Source organism: Pristiophorus japonicus, chromosome 15 (assembly GCF_044704955.1).
Source record: "Pristiophorus japonicus isolate sPriJap1 chromosome 15, sPriJap1.hap1, whole genome shotgun sequence".
In the NCBI taxonomy this organism is placed as follows: Eukaryota; Metazoa; Chordata; class Chondrichthyes; family Pristiophoridae; genus Pristiophorus; species Pristiophorus japonicus.
The window spans coordinates 131747921-131770080 of NC_091991.1; the positions used below are offsets into that span (position 1 = coordinate 131747921).

Below are 22160 nucleotides of genomic sequence, written 5' to 3' on the forward strand. Positions count from 1 at the left end.
TTTCTCTTTATTTTTTTTAAAGAGTTCCGCCGACATTTTGAAAGTACCGCTGGGGAGTAAACCGCCCACATGCATCTGCTTGCGTCGCCGAGCAAACCACCAAGATCCAAGTTTTGCCTCAACGGGGTTCCATACTGGACATCCCAAGGAAACGAATATTGAATCAGGAACGGGGACTCACCAATATTAAAGCAGAATAACAGTAATGAAGAAAATACTGGCACTAAAGAGTGACGCATCCCCAAAAGCAGAGGTTTCCATCCTAGGGTTTTAAAAGAAGTAGATGAGAATATTGCAGTAGCCCTAACTATAATCTTCATTGTTCTTTCAATTCAGGCACTGGAAAATTGTGCATGTCATTCTGCCATTTAAGAATGGTGATAGAGGAAAACCAGGGAATTATAGACTGGCTAGCCTAACATCTGTTGTTGGGAAATTACTAGAGTCTATAATTAAGGATAAAGTGACTGAACATCTTAAATTTTCATCTACCACCGAGGAAACCGCCCACGAAAAGTTGCCGGAAACAGGACGGTAGATGAGCAAAGAAAGGCAAGTTAAAGGTTTTGTATAATTATTTTTTAAATTCTATAATGGCAATTATGTTGAATAGTGTCTTGAGAATGTTTTATAACTTTTTATTTTTTGTTTAATTGAAAAAATATTTTTTGAGTATCCCCCCAGTCCAAACGCAGCCTCGGACTAAATTTTAAGTACTTACCGTCCATTCCGGTAAGAACCACCCGTTTCACCTTTAACTGCCAAGAATTTTGGTGTAAGCTCCATTTTCTCCCTGGGCGGTATTTTTTATGGAAATTTTTGCCAGCATTAGATGCAGAATCTTGGCGGTCTTTCTGGGTGGCAATCGGGTGGCGGGGGCTTCAGGGTAAGTCTAGCCCTGTGTGTTTTGTCGCCTTTTGTTCTTTGTATCTCTTCCAGTTGCCAGGATCTGTGCTAGATCTTTGCATTTTTCTTTTAGTTTTATGTGGTCCCTTACACCTCTTTAGTCATCCATCGTCGTTTTCTTTGGAAAGTGGAGCTCTTGCATTTTAGTGGTGTAAACTGGTTCTGTATCACAATAGATTCTTTTTTGAACAACCCCCCCCCCCCCCCACTGAACTGATCTTGTTGTTTTACCCATTAATACTTTCCCAGTTTATGGTGAACAGTCTCAGTCTCATCACATTCAAGTCAGTCTTACCTACATCTAGAATCTTAATAGCTGTTTTGCGTTTTTCTCTTTCAAACACTACATTAACTCGATCATACTGTGATCACTATTAGATAAATGTTCATGCACCGTTAAGCTGTTAACTAAATCTCACTCATTACTCAATTGAATATGGCCAGTCTCTTTATTGGTTCTCAGACATATTGTTGCAGAAAACTATTCAGAACGTATTAAAGAAATTCATTACCTTTCTGGCATGAGCTAGTCTGCTTATCCCAATCTATATGAAAATTAAAATTCCCCATTAAAATCACTCTGCCTTTACTACATGCTTGTCTAATCACTGCATTTATACAATCTACCACTGCACAGCTGCTACCAGGGGGCCTGTACACAACTCTCACCAGTCTTAAATCCTTTTCTATTTAATTCTACCAAAGTCTCCACTGTCTGCCTCTCATTATATCCGCTCATCATTGAAGTGATTTCATCCTTAATCACTAAGGCTACTCCTCCTCCTCTACCATTTTCCCTCTTTCCTGTTAAACCTTATATCCTGGTATATTTAATTCCCAGTCCTGACTGTCTTGTAACCACGTCTTAGAAATATGTCATACCCTCCAAATTGAATTTGTGCCTACAATTGATTAAATTTGTACCTTATACTCTGTGCGTTTGTATAAAGGATGCTTATACTTGATTGGAAAGTGGAGCTTGGATGGCGTTTAGAATTTCAAATAAGTAACAAAGGCAAAAAGCTGATTAATGTTGAAGAGGATACTGGATGGGCTGAGGTCTTAGACTGAGTGATAGCAGAGATATGTCCCACACCTCGTGTGTAGCATGGAAGTCAGAGTAAAACAACTTTAATAAATATGTTCATAAGAAATAGACAAGACACAAATCTTTGTTTTTTTGTATTTTAAAATTCTGCAATCAAAAACACAATATGACGGAAGGCATCTATATACAACAGCAGTTTTTTGGTATGATACAGCATTTAATACAACTGCTGACAATCTGCAAAAACTTGCTTTGTCAGACAAAAGCAGACTTCCTCAGACCAGAAGGCAGCTAAGGCACAATTTCTGTTTCTTTTTCTCTCTGCTAATAGAGGGGCAGGTGGGTGCAAAACAGCTAGTGCAATATTTGCTGAATATAACATTCTACATACAGGAAATCGTACTGGCTTTCAGAACTTTGATCTAACGGTCAAATTAAACACATTTTTAAACCTCATAAAATATTTTATTACTTTAAATAAATAACAAAATATCTACATCTTTCAATGTGTTGCAATGTCCTTCTTTCATTGTATATACATGTTCAGTTTATAAAATATTTTTTTTTTTTAAAAACAGGTTTTTTATGTATATTTGGATCTATAGTAAAATAGCCATAATTTTTTTTTAACTCCATATGGTAGTCTTCATTCTTTTAAAATGTGATCACTAATTTATCAGGAGAGGCAAAGAAATAAGCCAGCACTGACTATCTGACAGTCGCACATTTGTTGACATTTAACAAGTGTACCTTTAATAACGCAAAGACCCTTTACTGCGGTCTTTGGGCAGGAATTGACCTAACCGTGACTAACAAAGCCCGTTGAACAAAATACGTGACAATTTACAAATACGGTGCAGTGAACAGCACCTAAATGTTCGCTCTGTTATCAGAGACATCTGTACAGTATCTTGCAGTTTATTTGGCAAGTTTAACTTCAATTGTGTCGAGTTCTCGCGACAAGGAACAGTTTGCATAGGTCATACATTCAGCTCAGGTGAAGCAGGCTCAGAGGATATTTCCAGTACCTACGATGTCAGGTAAAATATGCTCTCATACGCGTGAGGTAACACCCATGGCAGCACCCCCTTAGCACAGGAGGGAGAAGACATTGAGCTCATGATAATTAATACGTGCATCAACGGCACAGACTTGAAAATGGACAGCTGGGGAACAATTTCATGAATTCCCTCCCCCGCCCCCCAAAAAAGGATAAGACTCTGTTCGCTCAGCTGTGAAATTTACTCATCCAACTTGATGTTTTTAACTTGCACATTTAGATAAGTTGCACAAATTGGAAGAGAGTTCCTACTGTGTACATATCAAAGGCTGATTCTTGGACGATGGATCCTTGGGGAATACAGCCAGTTAGTTTGTATTCAAAATAAATGCTGCAGAAAACATGAAGTCAGGCCAATATTCAACCCTTTACAGTCTGGGATACACAAAGTGGATTTCTTTTCTAAGCTTTTCGCTTTCAGTGACTGAGGGCGGGTTGAAGCGCACAAAAAAACAAATGAAATCGCTCTTTGATCGCTTAAAATGGATTTGTTGCATTTTCAGCCTCGCTACTCCCAAATTATTATTTACTTGTGCCCCCACGTCTAACATTCACGTATAGATTTTCTTGTTCCTCCAACTGTTCATTCACAACCATTGATGTGAATAGATAGAAAGCATTGTATGAACTCAATACCTCTCAGGCAGAGATAATTATCGTTTTACCAACTGGGCTCCAGATACATTAATTATCTCAAGAAAATGACCAGAAGCTTTTTTTAGAAAAAAAAATTGGTTAACTGAGAATTCTACAAATTCTAGAAAATATTAACATCATTAAATTAATGCAGGGTCCTTGAGGGCTGCAATCCTGACCATGGGCCTTTTACTTTCTCTTCCACTATTACAACCACCATTTTCTTTAATCATCAGACAAGTCCTGTTTAGAAGTCAGATTCTTGAACAAATTCATGACTGAGGAGGGCCACCAGCTCAACTGAATACGATAAATCAAGTGCTGCATTGAAATGGTGCAGAAAGCCTACTTCTTGCCCTATAATCTGAATGTTGAGTGGATTCAAAGTTTCAGTAACCATGGTGATTACACACAAAAAAAATGCCAAAGATGGAAATCTAGAATAAAAACGTAAAATGTTTAAAATGCACTGGAGGTTAATTAGCTTCTAAGAAGGAAGGTAGAAGGACGTTTCAAGTGGCACCCATGGTAAACCCCACTGGGAACCTATTGTTCTCTCCCACAAGCTGACCGACCTGCTGTGCACTTGGAGCATTTTGCATTTTGACTTCAGTCATTTGTCATTTTCCCTTTGTCACAAAGCTGCTGTTAAGAAGGAGGATGCTGTGATTCAGAGCAATTGTAAACCCTTTACCATACAAGAGTTTTAGCAATTGCTAATGTCACGGGGAGTCCGCAACTTCATGGTTTAACCCTCAGTTCTTAATTTGGAGCGTTCTGTACTTTAGATCCGACATAGATTTTGAATGAAATATGCTGAGAAATACTTAAATCGAAGTAGGAAATAAGTTTGGGTGAAGCTTATGGTAAAATGCAACTCTGAATCCACTCAACGTTTAAAGTTACACACATAAGTTATTAACAAAAATACTGACCGAGTTATATAGTTCAAATTAAAATGGGAGTGAGGCTCATCTGATATTCAGACCAATACTTGCAGTGACCTAATTTGTTCCAGTGCGATGAAGTAAATGAGCATGGGTGCCAGACCGCCTATTACAAGAAAAGCCCCTCAGACAGTAAGCTTAACCTGCTGAGATATGTGTTTGGCACCGAATGTTCAAAAGACCTTGGATCTTCAATTCAATTAGCAACCCCAGCTCACGATTCAAATCAAAGAACTACAATTATGAAAACTGCATGGATGGGATGAGAAGTAGCACCTCAAGTGATGTCTCAATAATAATATAAATATAAAAAAGTACAGGAATGTAATTGGAGACGCTGCATTTTTAGCCATGTTGACCCTTAGGGTTTGAATTTAAAAAAAAACATTTCTGGTGTTATGTTCAAAAAGCTTTTTCATTGAAAGTGCAATGTCATTCATTTTTTTTGTTGCAAAATTTGTTACAAACAGTAAGCTTTAAAAAAAACTAACTTTAAAAAGGAATGTATGATCTTAATAATTTAAAAAGTGTTAAATTGCTGGCATGAAAACTAGGCATGGACCCTAAAAACCTTAGTATTAATGAACTCAAGTAATTGCTTTGAGGTTGCTGACATGGTGATGATTTTAACCAACATCGTTTTCTGAATCTGCTTCAGAATCCTGGCTGCAGTATAATGCTCACATTATCTGTAATGGACTTGGAATAGTCAGTGTGGAGGGCACCATTTCAGCAAAGTGCGTTACCACCCATCTAGGAGAGCTGCTCTCTCTTTTACAGTAGGTGCAACAATTATATTCCAATTTAAATAGTCCTGTTGCCAGAAGCTTTAAGACCTCTACAGCTTTTAGGTCAGGTACAGATAAAGAAGGTAGGAAGTTTGGGCGCAGGCCTTTGTTAATAAAGGCAGATTAGTAGTAGGATATAAGTACCAAGCTGCAAAAGCAGCATCTACTCATTAGTCACTGACTAAAATGTTTAAATAAATAGTGTGCTAAATTTTCTTTCTAGACGTTCTTTAGTACATGATAATACGATCGTTTCTTTCACAGTGCCAGCACAGCTAACACGGTTTTCTTCTGTGAATATCGCTGTCTTCACGTTTAAATGCACTGCTCTAGCTTTGCCACAATTCTATGAAGACATCCTGGAACTGTTGCTAAGGACTAAGGGAAAGACCCAACTGCAGAAATTGATCCTACTATCAGGCAATTTGTGTTTTTACGATGACTCAGGGGTGTATTAGGTGCTACCTCAAACGCCCATTCGCTTTGATGGGTCCCAATTCGGATTTAGGGTCCGGACTCTGGGAACTCCAGGTTGTTTGGCTGCAGGTCTGCATGACCGGGCATGAGGTGGGCCCACTGGCACAAATATCCACAGCTGACCACAGGCTGTTCACCATGGGATCCACCCAGTTCTCCAGCTGTGAGCCTGTGAGCGCTGCATTATGCTTTGCCTGTTCCACTTGGCTGGGAGTAGTGTGTATATTCAGGGCGTTAGTCAGGCCCTGGAAGCTTTGCTCCATGTAGGCATTCTTAGGTGGACCACTGTGTAACTTGAGTGCTTCCTCTGGAAAATAAAACGGAACAGAATAAATGCTCACTGAAACATCTGCAAACACTTAAACAGAATTTCTATAATACTTTGAAAAGTGATCATGAATATAAATATGATTATAGTGCATCATTACACGTCTTCAATATTTAAAATCCGCCAGGCTTTAGTTCACTTTATCTGTATGGTCGATTTGATTTCATGTTATATGACGGCAGATGTATAAAATGCAGCACAATCAGCTGCCTTTTAAGGAAATCTTTTACACCCGCACACACAGAAATTAAACTGCAGAAGCAACCTATCACTCCAGTTGCAACACTAAAGTTCAGCTCTTGGGATTACACATCAGAAATTTAAACATCAACAAGCAACTTTGGCAGCCAGTAACAATTACACATTTCATTTACTTTATCAGTTTTGTTACTGAAAATAAATGGGAAATCTAATTAAATTCAAAGTTCAGTTTGTTACTGAATTTGGTTGTAGTTGGATTGGTTTAAATTCAATAGTACGCCCCCAGCTTGGTCATTCAGCTGTTGACCCTCAGGACTGGTTTGTTCCCAATGTTGAATACTGAAAGCTTTGTCCAGTATTGCTTTCTACCTCACTGATCACATCACTGTCTACAACTGACAGCTCTCTCACTTATTCACACACAGCTTGTTTTTCCAGCAATGCTATTCTATTGTTAAGTTTAAATTAGGCTCTTCCTGATCCAATTGAACAAGACTCGAGAGAGAGAAAGAGGGACTTGGGGCCAATTCCAACCAAGGCAGCATCAGTCTCCATCTCTGGTGACAAAGGTTTCACCTCAAATCTTTATCAGATGATTGTTTTTCTTGCATCTCACTTTCTTTGGTTAAGATTTCAGCTGAAATGTCACAGTAATCAAATATCCCAAATGATTAAACAGTCTGAATTTCTAATTGACTGCACCATTCATAAATGTATTTTAAACATCTTTTGTGAGAAAGGATACCTTGTACCATTCTCATCTCCTCCTCTCACCCCTCTCAAAAAATATCGGCACACTGTCAAAAATTTTCAGACATGGTTCACTAAATTCTTCAAAATTTTACAACACAATGAAGAGTTGCTGTGATGTGCTACCCTGTGATTGACTAACAGGAAAACTGCTTATCTCACTTTCGACCATATTCCGTCACAGTGAATTTCTATGGGGGCGCTCCTGTAACTTTGAAAGAAGAGCTTGGACACCTCAGAAAAATGCCGTTAATCCTGTTAATGCCATTGCTAGTCCTGTGGCCACCATCACACTTCTCCCTGAGGCCACTACTGCTAGCTTTCCCTACAGTGGGGATATCAGGATCAAACTGAAATATTCCACAGTGACTGCCTTTGAATATTTGCTGTGTTTTAAAACACACATTCAACCGTGATGTGCTTCTACTCAAACTGCTCCAACCTCTCCCCACTGACCTGTAACCTTCTTCGCGTGTGCGTTCACCAGGGGGCATTGCACCACATGTAGCAAGGTGGTAGCAGGAAATGGGCCGATGATCTCCTAACAGTTGTGGCTTTACAGTTAAAGAATTGCCAGTGGGATCGGGATTTTAGAACTTCAGCTAGAGATGGTCAAGTCCATGTACAATTTATGTCCCTTAAGTGGAGGTTGCTCAGTGTCAGCTGGTAGCACTCAACAACAACAACTTTTATTTATATAGCGCCTTTAACACAGTGAAACATTCCAAGGCGCTTCACAGGAGTGTTATAAGACAAAAATTTGACACCAGGCTACATAAGAAGAAATTACGGCAGATGACCAAAAGCTTGGTCAAAGAGGTAGGTTTTAAGGAGCATCTTAAAAGGAGGAGAGAGAGGTAGAGAGGCGGAGAGGTTTAGGGACGGATTTCCAGAGCTTAGGGCCACCGATACTTGAGCGATTATACTCGGGGATGCTCAGGTGGGCAGAATTTGAGGTGCGCAGATATCTCGGGGGGTTGAGAGGCTGAAGGAGATTACATAGATAAGGAGGGTTGAGAATATTGTGGGTTCAAGTTCCATTCCAGAGACTTGATCACATAATCCAGGCTGCCATTTCAGTGCGGTACTGAAGGAGTGCAGCACTGTCAGAAATGTTGTCTTTTAGATGAGATACTAAACTGAGGCCATTTGCCCTCTCAGATGGGATCCCATGGCACTATCCACAAGAGCGGGGGGAGGAGAGAGAGGAGTGTTTTGATGGGGGGACGGGGGGACGGGAAGAGGGTGTGATAACTGTGTAGCCAGTAATTGTAATGAGCTTACTCAAGACTTTCCTTAACCCTGTTGATGAAAATACATTCCTACGAGCAGGAGTTACTTCTATTTTTTATTTGGATATTTTGAAAAAATTATGTAAATATATTTTGTCTCTTTACTTCTTTTATTTTTGTAGTTTAAGCTTCCATGAATGCTTCTGTTGTATAGTAAATTAACTTTGCGAAGTTTGTCAGTCCTGTATAGCTGTTTGATCCTATTCACATTCTTTAGTCAAGTCATTAAGTGCCAACCTGCGCTGATTTCTTAACTCTCCGCAAGGGTTTTCTGTGGCCTAAGTTAGTTTGGAGCAACTATTAACTGTCCAAACTGGCTTAAATGGTCAAAACGGGTGTAGGTGGCTGGTTAACGCCCCCTTTTGAACAAAACTAAACTAAACTATAAAAATCCTAACTAACTCACACAAATTGAATGTGCAAAATGGGGATTTTTAAGATGCTCCAAAATAAACGGCGCAACTCCTGGGCAATTTTGGGCCCACGATTTCTTGTCAGAGTATTCCTTCACTCCCCTTGACAAATTGCAGTTTACAATTGGGCGAGCGAGATTAGGGGAGACATTTTAATAAGGTTTAATTCTACTTCTTGGCTTTCAAACTAAGGTGCTTGCTTCAAAGTGCCCAATTCGTGCTGCCTATAATCCTGACTGTGCTGACTGCTGTATAATCTCTGTCGGCTGCGAGTTTGTTCTATTCCAGCTGCATTAGTTGTCAAAGCTACAATACATTAGGTACTGGTTATGTTTGAAGCACCGAAGCCAAATAAATTGGTTCTGTTATACTTCTGGTTCAAACTGACAACCATGTAGCCATGTAATAATGAATAAATGTGGAACCCTTTAACAATCAGATGGCAGGACAGATTATAAATAGCGCTTGTGCAAAACACTTGTGATGTTTTTGTTCAATAATTCAACTGCTCAGATTGAGCAGACAAAAATGATTAATCAAACAAACAAACAGCTCTGTCAAACTCATTACATTGAACTAATGTTTCACCCGTTTCCATTTTAAGCTTCTAATATTTTAATACGAGCATCGAGATCAATAAAATGATTAACGAGTGTCTTACTGCCTGCAATATTCTTGACATGAATATCCCATTTATACAATGCCAGATCCCAGACCCGCTGCTTTGTAATCGCCCTAGTCCCAACACAGAGCAGTTTCAACAGCAGCCAGACCAACTTTAAAACAAATGCACAAGTAATTAAGAAGAGGCGAATTCTGTTGCCATGGTAAAACACCAACAGAATCATCATATTCCCCCAAAGGGAAAATTAAGCCAAGGTTCCCATTGCTGATCACTATTCAGCAATCACTACAACAAAGATCTATGTGTATATGTTGAGTTAAGACAGGTACAGTCCTAACCGCGATGCCCACCACTGTCAATCCGACTGCCAACATGCACCTGGGCATGAACAATGGCCACTTGGGTGCAGTATCAGTAAGGTTAACATTTTCAGGAGAGGAAGAGCGAAAGGGAAAAAAAGAGAGAGAAAGAGAGAGAGAGAAAAAGAAAGAAAGAAAGAATTGCATTTATATAGCGTCTTTCACGACCACCAGACATCTCAAAGTGCTTTACAGCCAATGACATACTTTTGGAATGTAGTGATTGTTGTAATGTAGGAGATGCAGCAGCCAATTTGCACACAGGTGGGGGAAGAATTGCAGAGAGAGGGAATTGTTCTTTGTTTTGTAAGTATTAGAAATAGGGATAGAACAGGTGAGCACTTGGAAATGTTGGAACTGACTGGGGAGATTCAGAAAAGGTGGGTCAGGCCTTGCTAATCGAAGAGTTCTACAATAGAGCAAAGGAGGTGACGGACAGAGGAGGACCAATGGATGTCATGTAAATGGTTTTTCAGAAGGGAATTGATAAAGCAGCTCAGAATAGATTGCTAACTCAAACTGAGCACCACAGTGCTAAAAATAATCTTGCAGCATGCATAGGAAACTAGTTGGAAGGTAGGAGACAGAGAGTTGGGATGAAAGCGATATTCGTGGATTGATATTCTTGGTGACAAAAAACTTGCCACAGAGATCAGTGCTGGGGTCCAAGCTATATAGAAATGAAGTGAATGTGAATGGGGGCGAGGAGGGGGGTAGAATATAACCATGTTATAGATGATTCTAAGCTAGAAGATATAGTGAGTTGTGAAGAAGAATGCATAATATTTTAAGCATAAGTGGATCAAGTAAGTTGGCAGAACAGCTGTCGTTACAGTTTAATGTGACAAATTACGTGGTAGTACACTTTGGACATAAGAATGCAAATGGAGTATAATTGAAACGTGGAATCACGATGGAGGGGAGTAGCTGAGCAAAGGGATTTAGGAATACAGGGGCATTAACAGTTGGATCACAGATGCAAAAAGCCCCCCAAAAGGTTCATTGGATGTTGGGCTTCATCACAAGCGATTCAGAATCTAAAAGTAACAAAGTAATACTGCAGTGATAGAGCGCTGGGTCAGACCTCAGTTGGAATACTGTGATCTGCTCTGGACACCTTCTCCCCTAGGAAGGATATATTGGCCTTGGAAAATATCCAGTGACCATTCACCAGGATGAGACCTGGAATGTAGGGACTGAGTCGTGGGACGCTGAGGAAACGTAGGTCGCATTCTTGGACATGGAGGGAAAGGGGTGATCCGAATGAGATGTATAATTTAAACGAAGGGAATTGATAAGGTAGATTGGGGACAACTATTCTATCTGGTAAAGGAATCCACAACAAGCAGACATACAACCACAATTTCCATACCTGTGGCTATTTAGACTTTTAAAATTACATTTTGTTATTGCAAAATATCTTTGCCAGGTGGCCCAGTAACAAGTAAAGTTATATCGGCACAGAAAGCATAGGTCATTCAGCCAATTGAGCCTGTTCTGCCATTTTTGTTAGTATTGCAGTTCAATTTTTTTCATTCAATGTTGCTGTCTTTTTTCCTTATTTCTTAATAGCCCTACTTGCAGGTTCCAATATCCCTTTAAACTCAACTCATCTTGCATCAATGACATTCTCATAACTCTTTTTGTGAAGAAGCTTTTGCCTGAATTCGTCTTTAGCTGGCTTAGCTTGAATTCCAACATTATGGGCTAAAATTTCGCCAACCTTGCGCCCGGTTTTTTGGCAATATTGCACCGTTTTTGGCGCAAAATGGTGAACCAGGAAATTTGGAAAGGCTTGCACCGGCGGTTTTTAAGTACTGCCGGCGTGCAAGACTCGAAATAGCGCTTTCACCAAAAATTTGGCTCACAGTGCACCCGTAACTAGGACGGAAAAAAATGCCCGGGAAAAACCTGCGTTGAAGCCCGTGGAACAGTGGTAGGTATGAAGACCTGCAAAAAAGGTAAGTTAAAGATTTTATTTTTTAATTCTTTTGCAGCAATTCAACAGTTAAGTGTCTTGTGAATATTTTGTGATTTTTTAGAGTTTTATTTTTGGTATTTTCCCCCCTCCCTAGGCCCAATTCGCAGCGGTATCGGCCTCAGAGAAAAGTTGCAGAAAATTCGCGGTTTGCGCCACGAATCCTGGTGCAACGCTGATTTTTACTGTTGCCCGCGTTTTATCCCAAATGTTAGGCCTCGTGGCGGTAGCAGTGTCGTAGCTGTAAAATACCGCCATCACCAAAAATGAATTTTTAGCCCTTTTTTTAAATTCACAAAAATACATTTTTCTCCAAAACATTTAATTTAATGCAATTTTTATTAATTTTTAAAAAGTGTTTTTTTTTTAAATTTATGGTGGTGTTTTATGTGATTTTAGGGATGTTCCCATTGGATATTAATGGGAGCTCCGAGCTACCGTGACTATGAATGAGAATACTACATTGTGATTGGTGGTCCAGGCCCACGTGATCTCAGGATACACATACGCTCCTGGAAGACATGGGCCCCTACGCTGGACTGCGCATCTAGGCCTCGGAGCACAAGTCTATGTTCCTCCGGGACCACCAGGTATTTTCGTTACAAAAATTTTGGTCGGAGGTGTTCGCCCGCGGGTCGCTGTCTTATATTTTCATCATAAACCATTGGAATCCCACATTTCCATTTTAACTGTCAAATTTCTAAAGAAAATATTTGATAATTATATGGAATTAAATTTGCTAATTTTCAATTTATATTATAAACAATTTACAGCTGATTAGAAATTTCAAAGCAACTTTGTTGGTGGATTTTTGTGTTCAACATGCTATGGGCTGGGAGTGCTGAGTGGAGAACATTTGACACCAATCTTGGCATCCAGTATTAATCCGGAGTGCTCCAAAGCCAAGTACAGAGCAGCCAGGTTGCAGCTGAGGACCCATTTCTCTACCCCAACAAAGTGCCCAAACCTCAGCCCCTTGTCTGCACTGCGCCAATTTAGAATTTACATTTACACCAGTGAACCTTATAGTTCCTCCATACTTGTTAAATCTGTTCCTAATGAGGGTGAAGGCAGCAACAAATTACTTTTTGTATTAATAAAAGTTATTTGCAGAACAAATAATTAAAATATTTGGTATCGCACTTTATAAATGCTAACTTCAACATTCGATAGCTCTACTGATGATCATCAGTGTTAATGATATAATGAACTTAACAGGGTTCACTGACTCTCTTATGTTCTAGTTTGTTCTCATCATAGTCCTTCATATGCAACCATTTTGCCAGTTTCCATTCAATGCCAATAAATACCTAACTCTTACATTGATCACTAACTAAAGTCAGTGCTGTAAATAATGTCAGCTTCTGTTGCTTTCCCAGCTCCATTATAGGACTATATCAGACAGAGTTTAAAGTTTATTCTAAATAGGTTATAAATGACTGAGAACCATCAATCCCAGACTGTATTAAGGTACATTTTGACATGGCATGGTCACACCTGAAATGTACTTTGAAATGTTTCGCAAACCTGCAAAACAGGAACACAATTCACATTTTAATGATGAAGTTCATGCCCCCTGTACATGACGTCACTGTAATATGAGATTGGTTGTTATAACAATAATCTCCTTTCATACACAGGTTAGTCAACACTATCCTATACTCATCGACATACAGACAAAGGCAGCTTAGTTGAGATTCCTTTCAAATTTCAGTCGAAAAAAAACACTCCATTTAGTTTTAAACTTTTGATTTTGAGAATATATGGGCTGTAATTTGTGCCCCTATGGGTGCGTACAATGTGCATAAGGCCTGCTTTTAATAAAGAGTTACAAAAACATAAAAATAAAATGTAATCATTTATACATTAAAGACCCTGTGCAATAAGTTTATTTTTAGCCTCATTAAAATGTGTAAATTAATTTTTCAAATAAATTAATTTGTTTTAAATATTTAATTAAATACACTTTTAATTAATTTTAGATGTGTAATGTTTTTTTAAAAAATGTATTTGAAGTGTAGATGTATTTTTTTGGATATTCCCATTCATGTTTATGGGATTTCCGTACATACAGAATCCCCATGAGCATGAATGGGGATTCCCTCCTTTCATTCACTGGGCCGGCCCATGTGATCCCAGGGACACTTGCGAACTACGTACCTCCCGGACCACCAGGTACGCGGGCATTTTATTTTGCGGATCGGAGGCATTTCCCCGCGGAAAGCCTCCGACTGCAAATTCAGGGCCATTGTCAGCTCCAAAGAAGTTCATCTTGAAACATGTCATTAGTTTTTCAGTCCAGTGTTTTTTACATATCCATATCTTTACTTCAATAATAACAAAGCTGCTGCCCTGTGCATTACTTTCTTTCCTGGCATTGAAAGTACTATCGGTGGTTAGACAGAGGCCCAATTCAGCTCCTTGGTACTTCTAGACCATGGGTTACAAATGTCTGGAGACTCTTCTTCTGAATTGTGCTGAAATGTGTGCCAAATTAGGTTACATTATATAAAGCAAAATGAGATTTGACAGCTATTTCTTGCACTGTAGGTACATTGGTCTGGAAATTCTATCCTGATCTCCTGCCGAATCCTCGGTGCGAGACTAACGTAGATACCAAAGAAGTGGTGTGACCAGTTGAAAATGGCCATTTACACCATTTTTCTGGAGTTTGCATCGTCTCTCACCGAAGTTACGAAGGGAGAGCAGGAAATGTCCTGTGGAATTTGAGGACCACTATTCAATATCGCACAACCCACCAAGATAGCCCCCACGCAGGAGGCATTCATCTCAGCGTGAGAAAAGATTTATGGCTTCTCCATTCTCCATCGCTCAATCATCTCCATTTCCTCATCTCAATCCTAATCTTTTTCTGCTCCACCTCCACTCAATCCCAGATTCCTTCTGCTCTTCCACACCCTGAAGATATTTGCAGCATGCTATTGACTGATTGTGTAGGAAAAGTCACAGCAAATTCTACACTTACCATGATATTATTAACACAAGATAATTTGATAATTCAACTGAGTGAAGTTGTACAAAGTAGAGGGGGTGGGGGAGTGGTTATTTATTGGTAAATTGTGTTGGAAACTTAAATCTTGTGCACAGCTCATCATCAAGTTTGCTCACTTTTGATTATGTGCAGATGTGGAGAGTCCTAATAAGTTAATTGTAAGGTTCCAATTGAAGGTTCCAATAGCTGGGTACAATAACATTGACAAAGGCAGATTGGGCTCAGATTGCTTGCGGTAATGCTTCAGCTGTGGCAAGATAACGTTTGTGCATTATTAGACTTCAAAAGTTAAAGTGTGAAGAGATGGAAAAAGAAACAACAGAAAAGCTGGGAAATAAGGAACAATGGAAGTGATACTTATAGATATGACTCAAGAAGAAGCCGATGTTGGAAGATAAGATTAGAAGTGAAATATGGAAAAACTGCCGACCCTTTCCGAAGTCACACTTGAGTGCTTCAATCAAAACAGAGAAACAGAATGGTTTCTATACATTAGTTAATCTATCATCTGATTGAACACGCTGAAGATCTTTATACCATCATCCAAGTTATAGAATTGATGCAGAAAGTGTGATTGTTATCTTCCCATTTCAACTACAACATTAACTTTGCAAAGCAAGTGTTGAAATGTAGGGCCCAATTTTCCCCAACCCCTTTTTTTCGGCGCACTTACCCTAAATGCACCGACTTTGCTCACTGGAAACAGCGCCAAAAAGAGTGGCCCCACCCTGCCCGCTCTGCCGAGTCTCCGGTGTCCCAGTGTGGTGTAGATAGTGAAGTGGGGGGGCGGAGCAACAGCCTAGCGCAGAAAACACTGCCGGCAGCTGCGTGCATGCACAGTGGAGTCTGCGCGCATGCTCCTCGCCCTCCCAGCGTGTTCTGCGGGCTGTGAGCAGGACCCAATGCTCGCAGCGCCTATCCCCGGCTGAATGGCCCCCCGCACTGGCCGGCCCACTGACTTCCTGGGCCGAGGTAGGACTTGAGTTTTATTTTTTATTTATTAATGGTTGTGCTTTGTTTAGTGAGGAGAGTTTTGATTGGGGGGGGGGAGGGAGGAGGAGAGTTTTGATGGGGGGGGTGTGGGGGGGGGGAACTTTAAAAAAAAAAAAAATTGTTTCTGGCATAAAGATAGGACTTCTATTTTTTATGTTATTGATTGATTGCTTATTACTTTTTGTGGTTTGTTTAATGCTTTGTAAGTCTTGGTACTTTAAATGTACTAACCTGTGCCGAATTCTTAACTGCCCATCATGTTTTTTTTTAAGAGCTGGCCACATACGCTGACCTAAGTTGATATGGAGTAGGTTTTAGCTGGCCAAAGTGGCATAAATGGCCAAAACTGGCTAAGTGGCTGGGAGCACCCCCCTTTGAAATAAAAACTCAACTAAAAAAAATCGTACCTAACTGAGTTACTCTGGAGCAAGTTTATTGGGGAAAATGCCATTTTTTAAACTTACGCCATAAAAACCAACTTACTCCAAAAAAAATTGGAGCAAGTCATGGCCAAAATTGGGCCCATAAATACTGATCCTTAAACCTTGAGTCCTTGAACGTGTTGTCGCCTCCAAAATCCATGCCCACCTTTCCTGCAACTCCATGTTTGAATCCTTCCAATCCAGTTTCCACGCCTGTCACAGAACCAAAATGGCTCTAATCAAAGTCACAAATTACATCCAATTGTGGCTGTGACAAAGGTAAACTATCGCTCTTCGTCCTTCTTTACTTGTCTGCAGCTTTTGACATGGTTGACAACTCTATCCTTCTCCAACAGCTCTCCACCATTGTCCAGCTGGGTGGGACTGCACTTGCTTGGTTCCATTCTTATCTATCTAATCGTAGCCAGAGAATCATTTCCCACTTCCGCATCATTAACTCCGTGTCCCCCAAGGATCTATCCTTGGCTCCTTCCTATTTCTCATCTACATGTCTCCTCTTGGCGACATCATCCGAAAGCACAGCATCAGTTTCCACATGTATGCTGACAACACCCAGCTTTACCTCACCACGACTTCTCTTGACCCACACCACCGTCTCTTAATTGTCAGATGCTTTTCCGATATCCAGTTCTGGATGAGCAAAAATTTTCTTCAATTAAATACTGGGAAGACCAAATCCATTGTTTTCGATCCCCGCCACAAACTCCGTTCCCCAGTCACTCACTCCATCCCTCTCCCTTACATTTATCTCAAGCTGAACCATACTGCCCGCAACCTTGGTGCCATATTTGACCCGGAATTGAGCTTCCGACCACATATTAGTGGCATAACTAGGACCACCTATTTCCACCTCCGTAACATCGTCTGTCTCTGCCCTTGCATCAGCTCATCCGCTGCAGAAACCCTCATCCATGCCTTTGTTACCTCTAGACTTGACTAGATGGAGAGAAACTGTTTCCATTGGCAGAAGGGTTGAGAACCAGAGGACACAGATTTAAGGTGATTGGCAAACGAACCAAAGACGACATAAGAAAAAACTTTTTTTTACATGTTGAGTGGTTAGAGTCTGGAATGCACTGCCTGAAAGGGTGGTGGAGACAGACTCAATCACTACTTTCAAAAGGGAGTTGGGCAAGTACCTGAAATAATTATTTTTGCAGGGCTACGGGGAAAGGGCGGGGGAGTGGGACTAGCTGAGGTGCTCTTGCAGAGCCGGCACGGGCTGGACGAGCCGAATGGCCTTCTTCCATGATACAACTGTTCTATGATTCTATCTACCACCACCCCCTCCCCCTGAGATGTCTGCGCTCCTCTAATTCTGCTCTCTTGAGCATCCCTATTATAATCGCTCAACTATTGGTGGCCGTGCCTTCTGTTGGCTAGGGCCTAAACTCTGGAATTCCTTGCTGCCTCTCTATCTTTCTTTCCTCCTTCAAGACTCTCCTTAAACCTACCTCTTTGACCAAACTTTTGGTCATCTGCCCATATTTCTCCTTGTATGGCTCAGTGTCAAATTTATTTCCTTATAATACTCCTGTGAAGCGCCTTGGAATGTTTTGCTACGTTAAAGGCGCTATATAAATACAAGTTGTTGTTGATCAGGGTTATAATGAACATTCAATTTTTGTTATGCTTTTGGTGATTGGTTAACCCCAGCTAATCCTATTATCATTTTCGGAAGTGATTTTTATTGCCAAGTCTGTGCTTGTTAAATTGACTATTGCACTTTGGATGTGTGGATGTGGTTAAACAAAGTGCTTGTTAACAGTACATTTAAGTGGGTCCTGTCCAGTCCTTGATATCTGTGGTGAGCCAAGACTGAAGTGGTGTTTCTATTCGGGTTACACTCTACTCAAGTTGTAGCTGTGTCTTGTAACTGAATCGTTGTGTAGGGAATATTTCAGAACCTATAATAGACAGTAACCGATCTCTTAATTTACCTTACAACTGAAGACAACAGTCAACTTGTGCATTGGAGAACAGTGGTGGCTGGTATGTAAAGCTTACTGTAACACAGCAATGCAGATCTGAAACATCACCAGTTTGACTGAGAGTAGGAATACTACCATTGGCTTCAATGCCTCCGGGCTAGAGAGATGAAACATTTATAGCCGCTTGCTGTCCAGTGACTCCCACTGGAAAGTGTCGATATGTGGGCGTCAGGTGCAGTCAGGATCAGCTATGGTTTATTCCAGTCAAACACCACCCACCGAGACTCGCATATCAGTGCCCATGGAACCATATACCAGAGAGGAGAGAGAAACACTGGGAAGTGGGGGGGGGGGGAAATGTCCACTCTCTCTGCTTTAGCAACCCTCCACCCCTTCTGATTAAAAAGGACTTATATTTCTATAGCGCCTTTCACGACCACCAGATATCTCAAAGCACTTTACAGCCAATTAAGTACGTGTTGAAGTGTGGTCATGGTTCTAATGTGGGAAACGCGGCAGCCAATTTGTGCACAGCAACCTCCCACAAACAGCAATGTGATAATGCCCAGAAAATCTATTTTTGTGGTGTTGATTGAGATATAAATATTGGCCAGGACACAAAAGGACATGAGAAATAGGAACAGGAGTATGTCATTTGGCCCCTCGAGCCTGCTCTGCCATTTAATAAGATCATGGCTGATAAGCCCCCCTGCTCTTCTTCGAAATAGTGCCATGGGATCTTTTACATCCATCTGAGGGGGCAGACAGAGCCTCCGTTTAATGTCCCATCTGAAATGCGGCACCTTCGACAGTGCAGCACTCCTTCAGCGCTATACTGGAGGGTCAGCCTAAACTATGTACTCATATCCCTGGAGTAGAACGAGAACCCACAACCTTTTGACTCACTGAGCCACAGCTAACACTATTAAGATAAACTTAAACTGCCATATCCACATGGGAGTAGTTGAGGCGAATAACATACTTACCTTTTCAAGGGAAGCTAGTTTAGTACACGAGGGAGAAAGCAATAGATGGATATGCAGTTAGTGTTAGACGAAGTAGGGTGGGAGGAGGCTCATGTGGAGCATAAACAGCGGCATGGACCTGTTGGGCCCAATGGCCTGTTTTTTGTGCTGTAAATTCTATGTAGTTCTATTTTTCAAACATCTAAATTCATCCTCTCTGCTATTCTCTCAAAACTTCACTGGGAGGGTGACTCACCTTTTCTGATTGGCTGTCTGTTTGAGAACATCAGAGGAGTAACCAAAAACTTGGTCTCGGCTACAGGTGCCCAATGGTGCAGAATTTTAACGGTCCACAGGCCTGGCCGCAGAGGTAAGTTCAGCGGAGGTTTGTAATGAGTGAACTCCGCCCCCGACTCTATCTGAATATCGTACGTAGCTGCAATGATATGAATTGGATCGATCCAAACCACAGTGACTGTAACATTGGGGCCTTTACCCCACTTCTGCATGCCGATAGGCTCATCCATGGGCCCAATGAGCCCTCCATAGTTCCGGAAAATTCTTTCCTTAGCATCCCACTCTGTGCCAATCTGAAAGTAAAAATTGTAAAAACAGATTTCAAGTTTAAAGAATTGCCCAGAAACCATCCAATGTAAATAACTACAAATGTTCACATAGTTAAAGGCATATCTGGTTATTAGAGACAACAGCACAGTATACTCTGGCGGGCTCAATCCCGACATAACTGCCAGGATGGCGCCCCAGTGCATTTCAGGGATCGTTGCTGGGAAGGGCCATTCCCTTTACAGCAATTGGTTATCTACCACCACACCCTTTTCCGTTAACTAGATTTAAACACCTTGAGGGGTGGAAAATGGCACCCAATTTTTGGGCATACCAATTCAGCAATGGGATGGCCTGCGTCCAATCTGTGCAGGCTTTTGGCCCACTGCTAAGTTTATTGTGCCCATTTCTTTGTGTGTCCCAGGCAACCACCTAAAACGCAAGGCCCCTTTTATATATTAATGAAGGGCCCCTTTGTAAAATGTGTGCACGACATGTGGAGCACGCGTCAGGCCTGGTTCACAGACAATTCTTCAGCAGCCAACTAAAGGTAAGTGTTTGTAACATTTCCTTGTGGAGTCAGGAGGAGCAGGAGTGCTTTCCCCAATTCCCAAGTACTTGTGATTGCACCCTCCCTGTTGCCGACTCCAACCCTCCTCCAGGGACTTAACTTTGGGCCAGGGACCTGATATTCAGCAATTCCAACATGCGAGCTGCCTGTGGAGGCGCGGCAAGTGCTGGCAGCTATTACGTAAAATGCTAATGAGGCCCGAGGGCCAATTTTGGGCCAGCCACAGGCCTCTTGGCTCAGGCACATGCTGCTTCCACAGCACCAAGTCTAGGCCCCAAAATAGGCACAGGCAAATATCTACCGCTAAGCATATAGAGTTTGAAATTCCAAGTTGCTCATAGTTTTATTCTGTGATTCTCCGTGTGGAAAGGACAAAGTTCACATTTTATTCCTACTGGCAAACAAAGAGCACTGGTGAAGGGATCTGAGTCAGAAGCTCGGATAATATTTCCAGAATTAAAGTACTCGACTAACCTCAAGCCTACTCATGTACCTGAGTGCCAGTCCCCAGCCTTGACTGCCAACCTCCCTCACTGACTGACATTTCACAGCATCTAGCCACACGATCAGAAGAACCACTTTGATTGGCCTACCTCCGAAACTAAGCGAAGAACTGTGACTGCAGATGGCAGCAGTGAAGGTCCAATAAAACAGAACATCCTTTCTAACGCAGCACACAAAGTTTGGAGCAGACTCTTGAATATGCTTCAAAGTTGACTAAGCACAGCACACTGAGAACCCAATCCAGGAGACTCAAGGGGAGAAGCCGAGTAGCCCATGTTTTGCGAGTGCCTGCACTGAACTTCATTTTCAATCCTGTAATGGATCATGTGCTCTGTAATCACGGGGCTTTTGTAACAATAAATGGGACTGCCTTGCACCTAAGTGCCTTTTGTAAAGATCACTGAAGACTGAAATCTCACCCGGCTCTCTTCTATCACCTGCTGTCATTGGCGACGGTATTTCAATAGAGCTTTTCTGTCAGAAAGCACAAAGAAACTGCTTCTCTATAGTAAAGTGATGGTTGTCCTGAATAAACAACTGACTTACTTTGCCTTGGAGACGTGTCAGAAAGACAGCTCTATAATGTCATGTCTAGCTCTTTTTGTTAGAGTCTCTGACCACTCCTGTACCTCTCCTGCCCAGAGGCCATGTTTCTCCCTGAGGAGTCACTGCTGTTACCTCACACCTGCTGTTATACTGTGCACCTCTCTGAATGAGTCTCCCTGGCTGCCCTATCACAGCCCCAGCTCCAATCCCTTCCCAAAGAATCCTCTCTATCTGACCCACCCCTGTTCCCACTCAGCTTATCTAAAGCTAGCTTTAGGATGTCTTGCCTGGCACTTTTTGTTTAAAGAAGTGAGGAATGTTGATGAAGTCTTCATTTGAAACGCTTTTGTGGCATTGTTTTTCATATCTGACTCGACCTTCTGTTATGAAGAAAGCACCCGGCTTCACAACCCTCACACACTGGTGTACATCGACTCACTGAAGCAACACTCGTTGCTTTCAAATGGCAGATCAGATAAGTGCACAGTCTAGAGCAGTGCACAGTGGGAAAAAATGCATTTACTTCAGTCATTGCAATATTGGGCTTCTCTATTCTTGTCATTGGAGAAGTGATATTCCTTATATCGAGTGTAAGTAGCAGAATGCAGCATTGGGATATTTGTATACAAGCAAAAACGGTTAACTGCAGGCCATACCTGCAAAAACTCTGTTAACCTCCCACTGACAGCCCATCCAACCATTCATATTATTTTGAATGATATAAAGTAGTCATCATCCAAAATGTAATTAGGTTAATGGAATGTTGGCCTGTATCTCGAGAGGATTAAAATTCAAAAATGAGGAAGTGATGCTTCAGTTGTA

The 22160-nt window shown here is 41.2% G+C and overlaps 1 protein-coding gene across 1 annotated transcript in view; it reads right to left on the reverse strand.

Annotated features, from left to right (window-relative positions):
* Positions 1-5406: 5406 nt before the first annotated feature.
* Positions 5407-22160, reverse strand: part of xylt1 (xylosyltransferase I) — a 234389-nt gene continuing 217635 nt past the window's right edge. Inside the window, exons 10-11 of the mRNA XM_070856725.1 lie at positions 19410-19743; positions 5407-6169 (exon numbers count right to left, since the gene is read on the reverse strand). Coding sequence (XP_070712826.1) covers positions 5847-6169; positions 19410-19743 — 657 coding nt within the window. The 3' untranslated portion in view covers positions 5407-5846. The remainder of the gene's footprint in view (positions 6170-19409; positions 19744-22160) is intronic.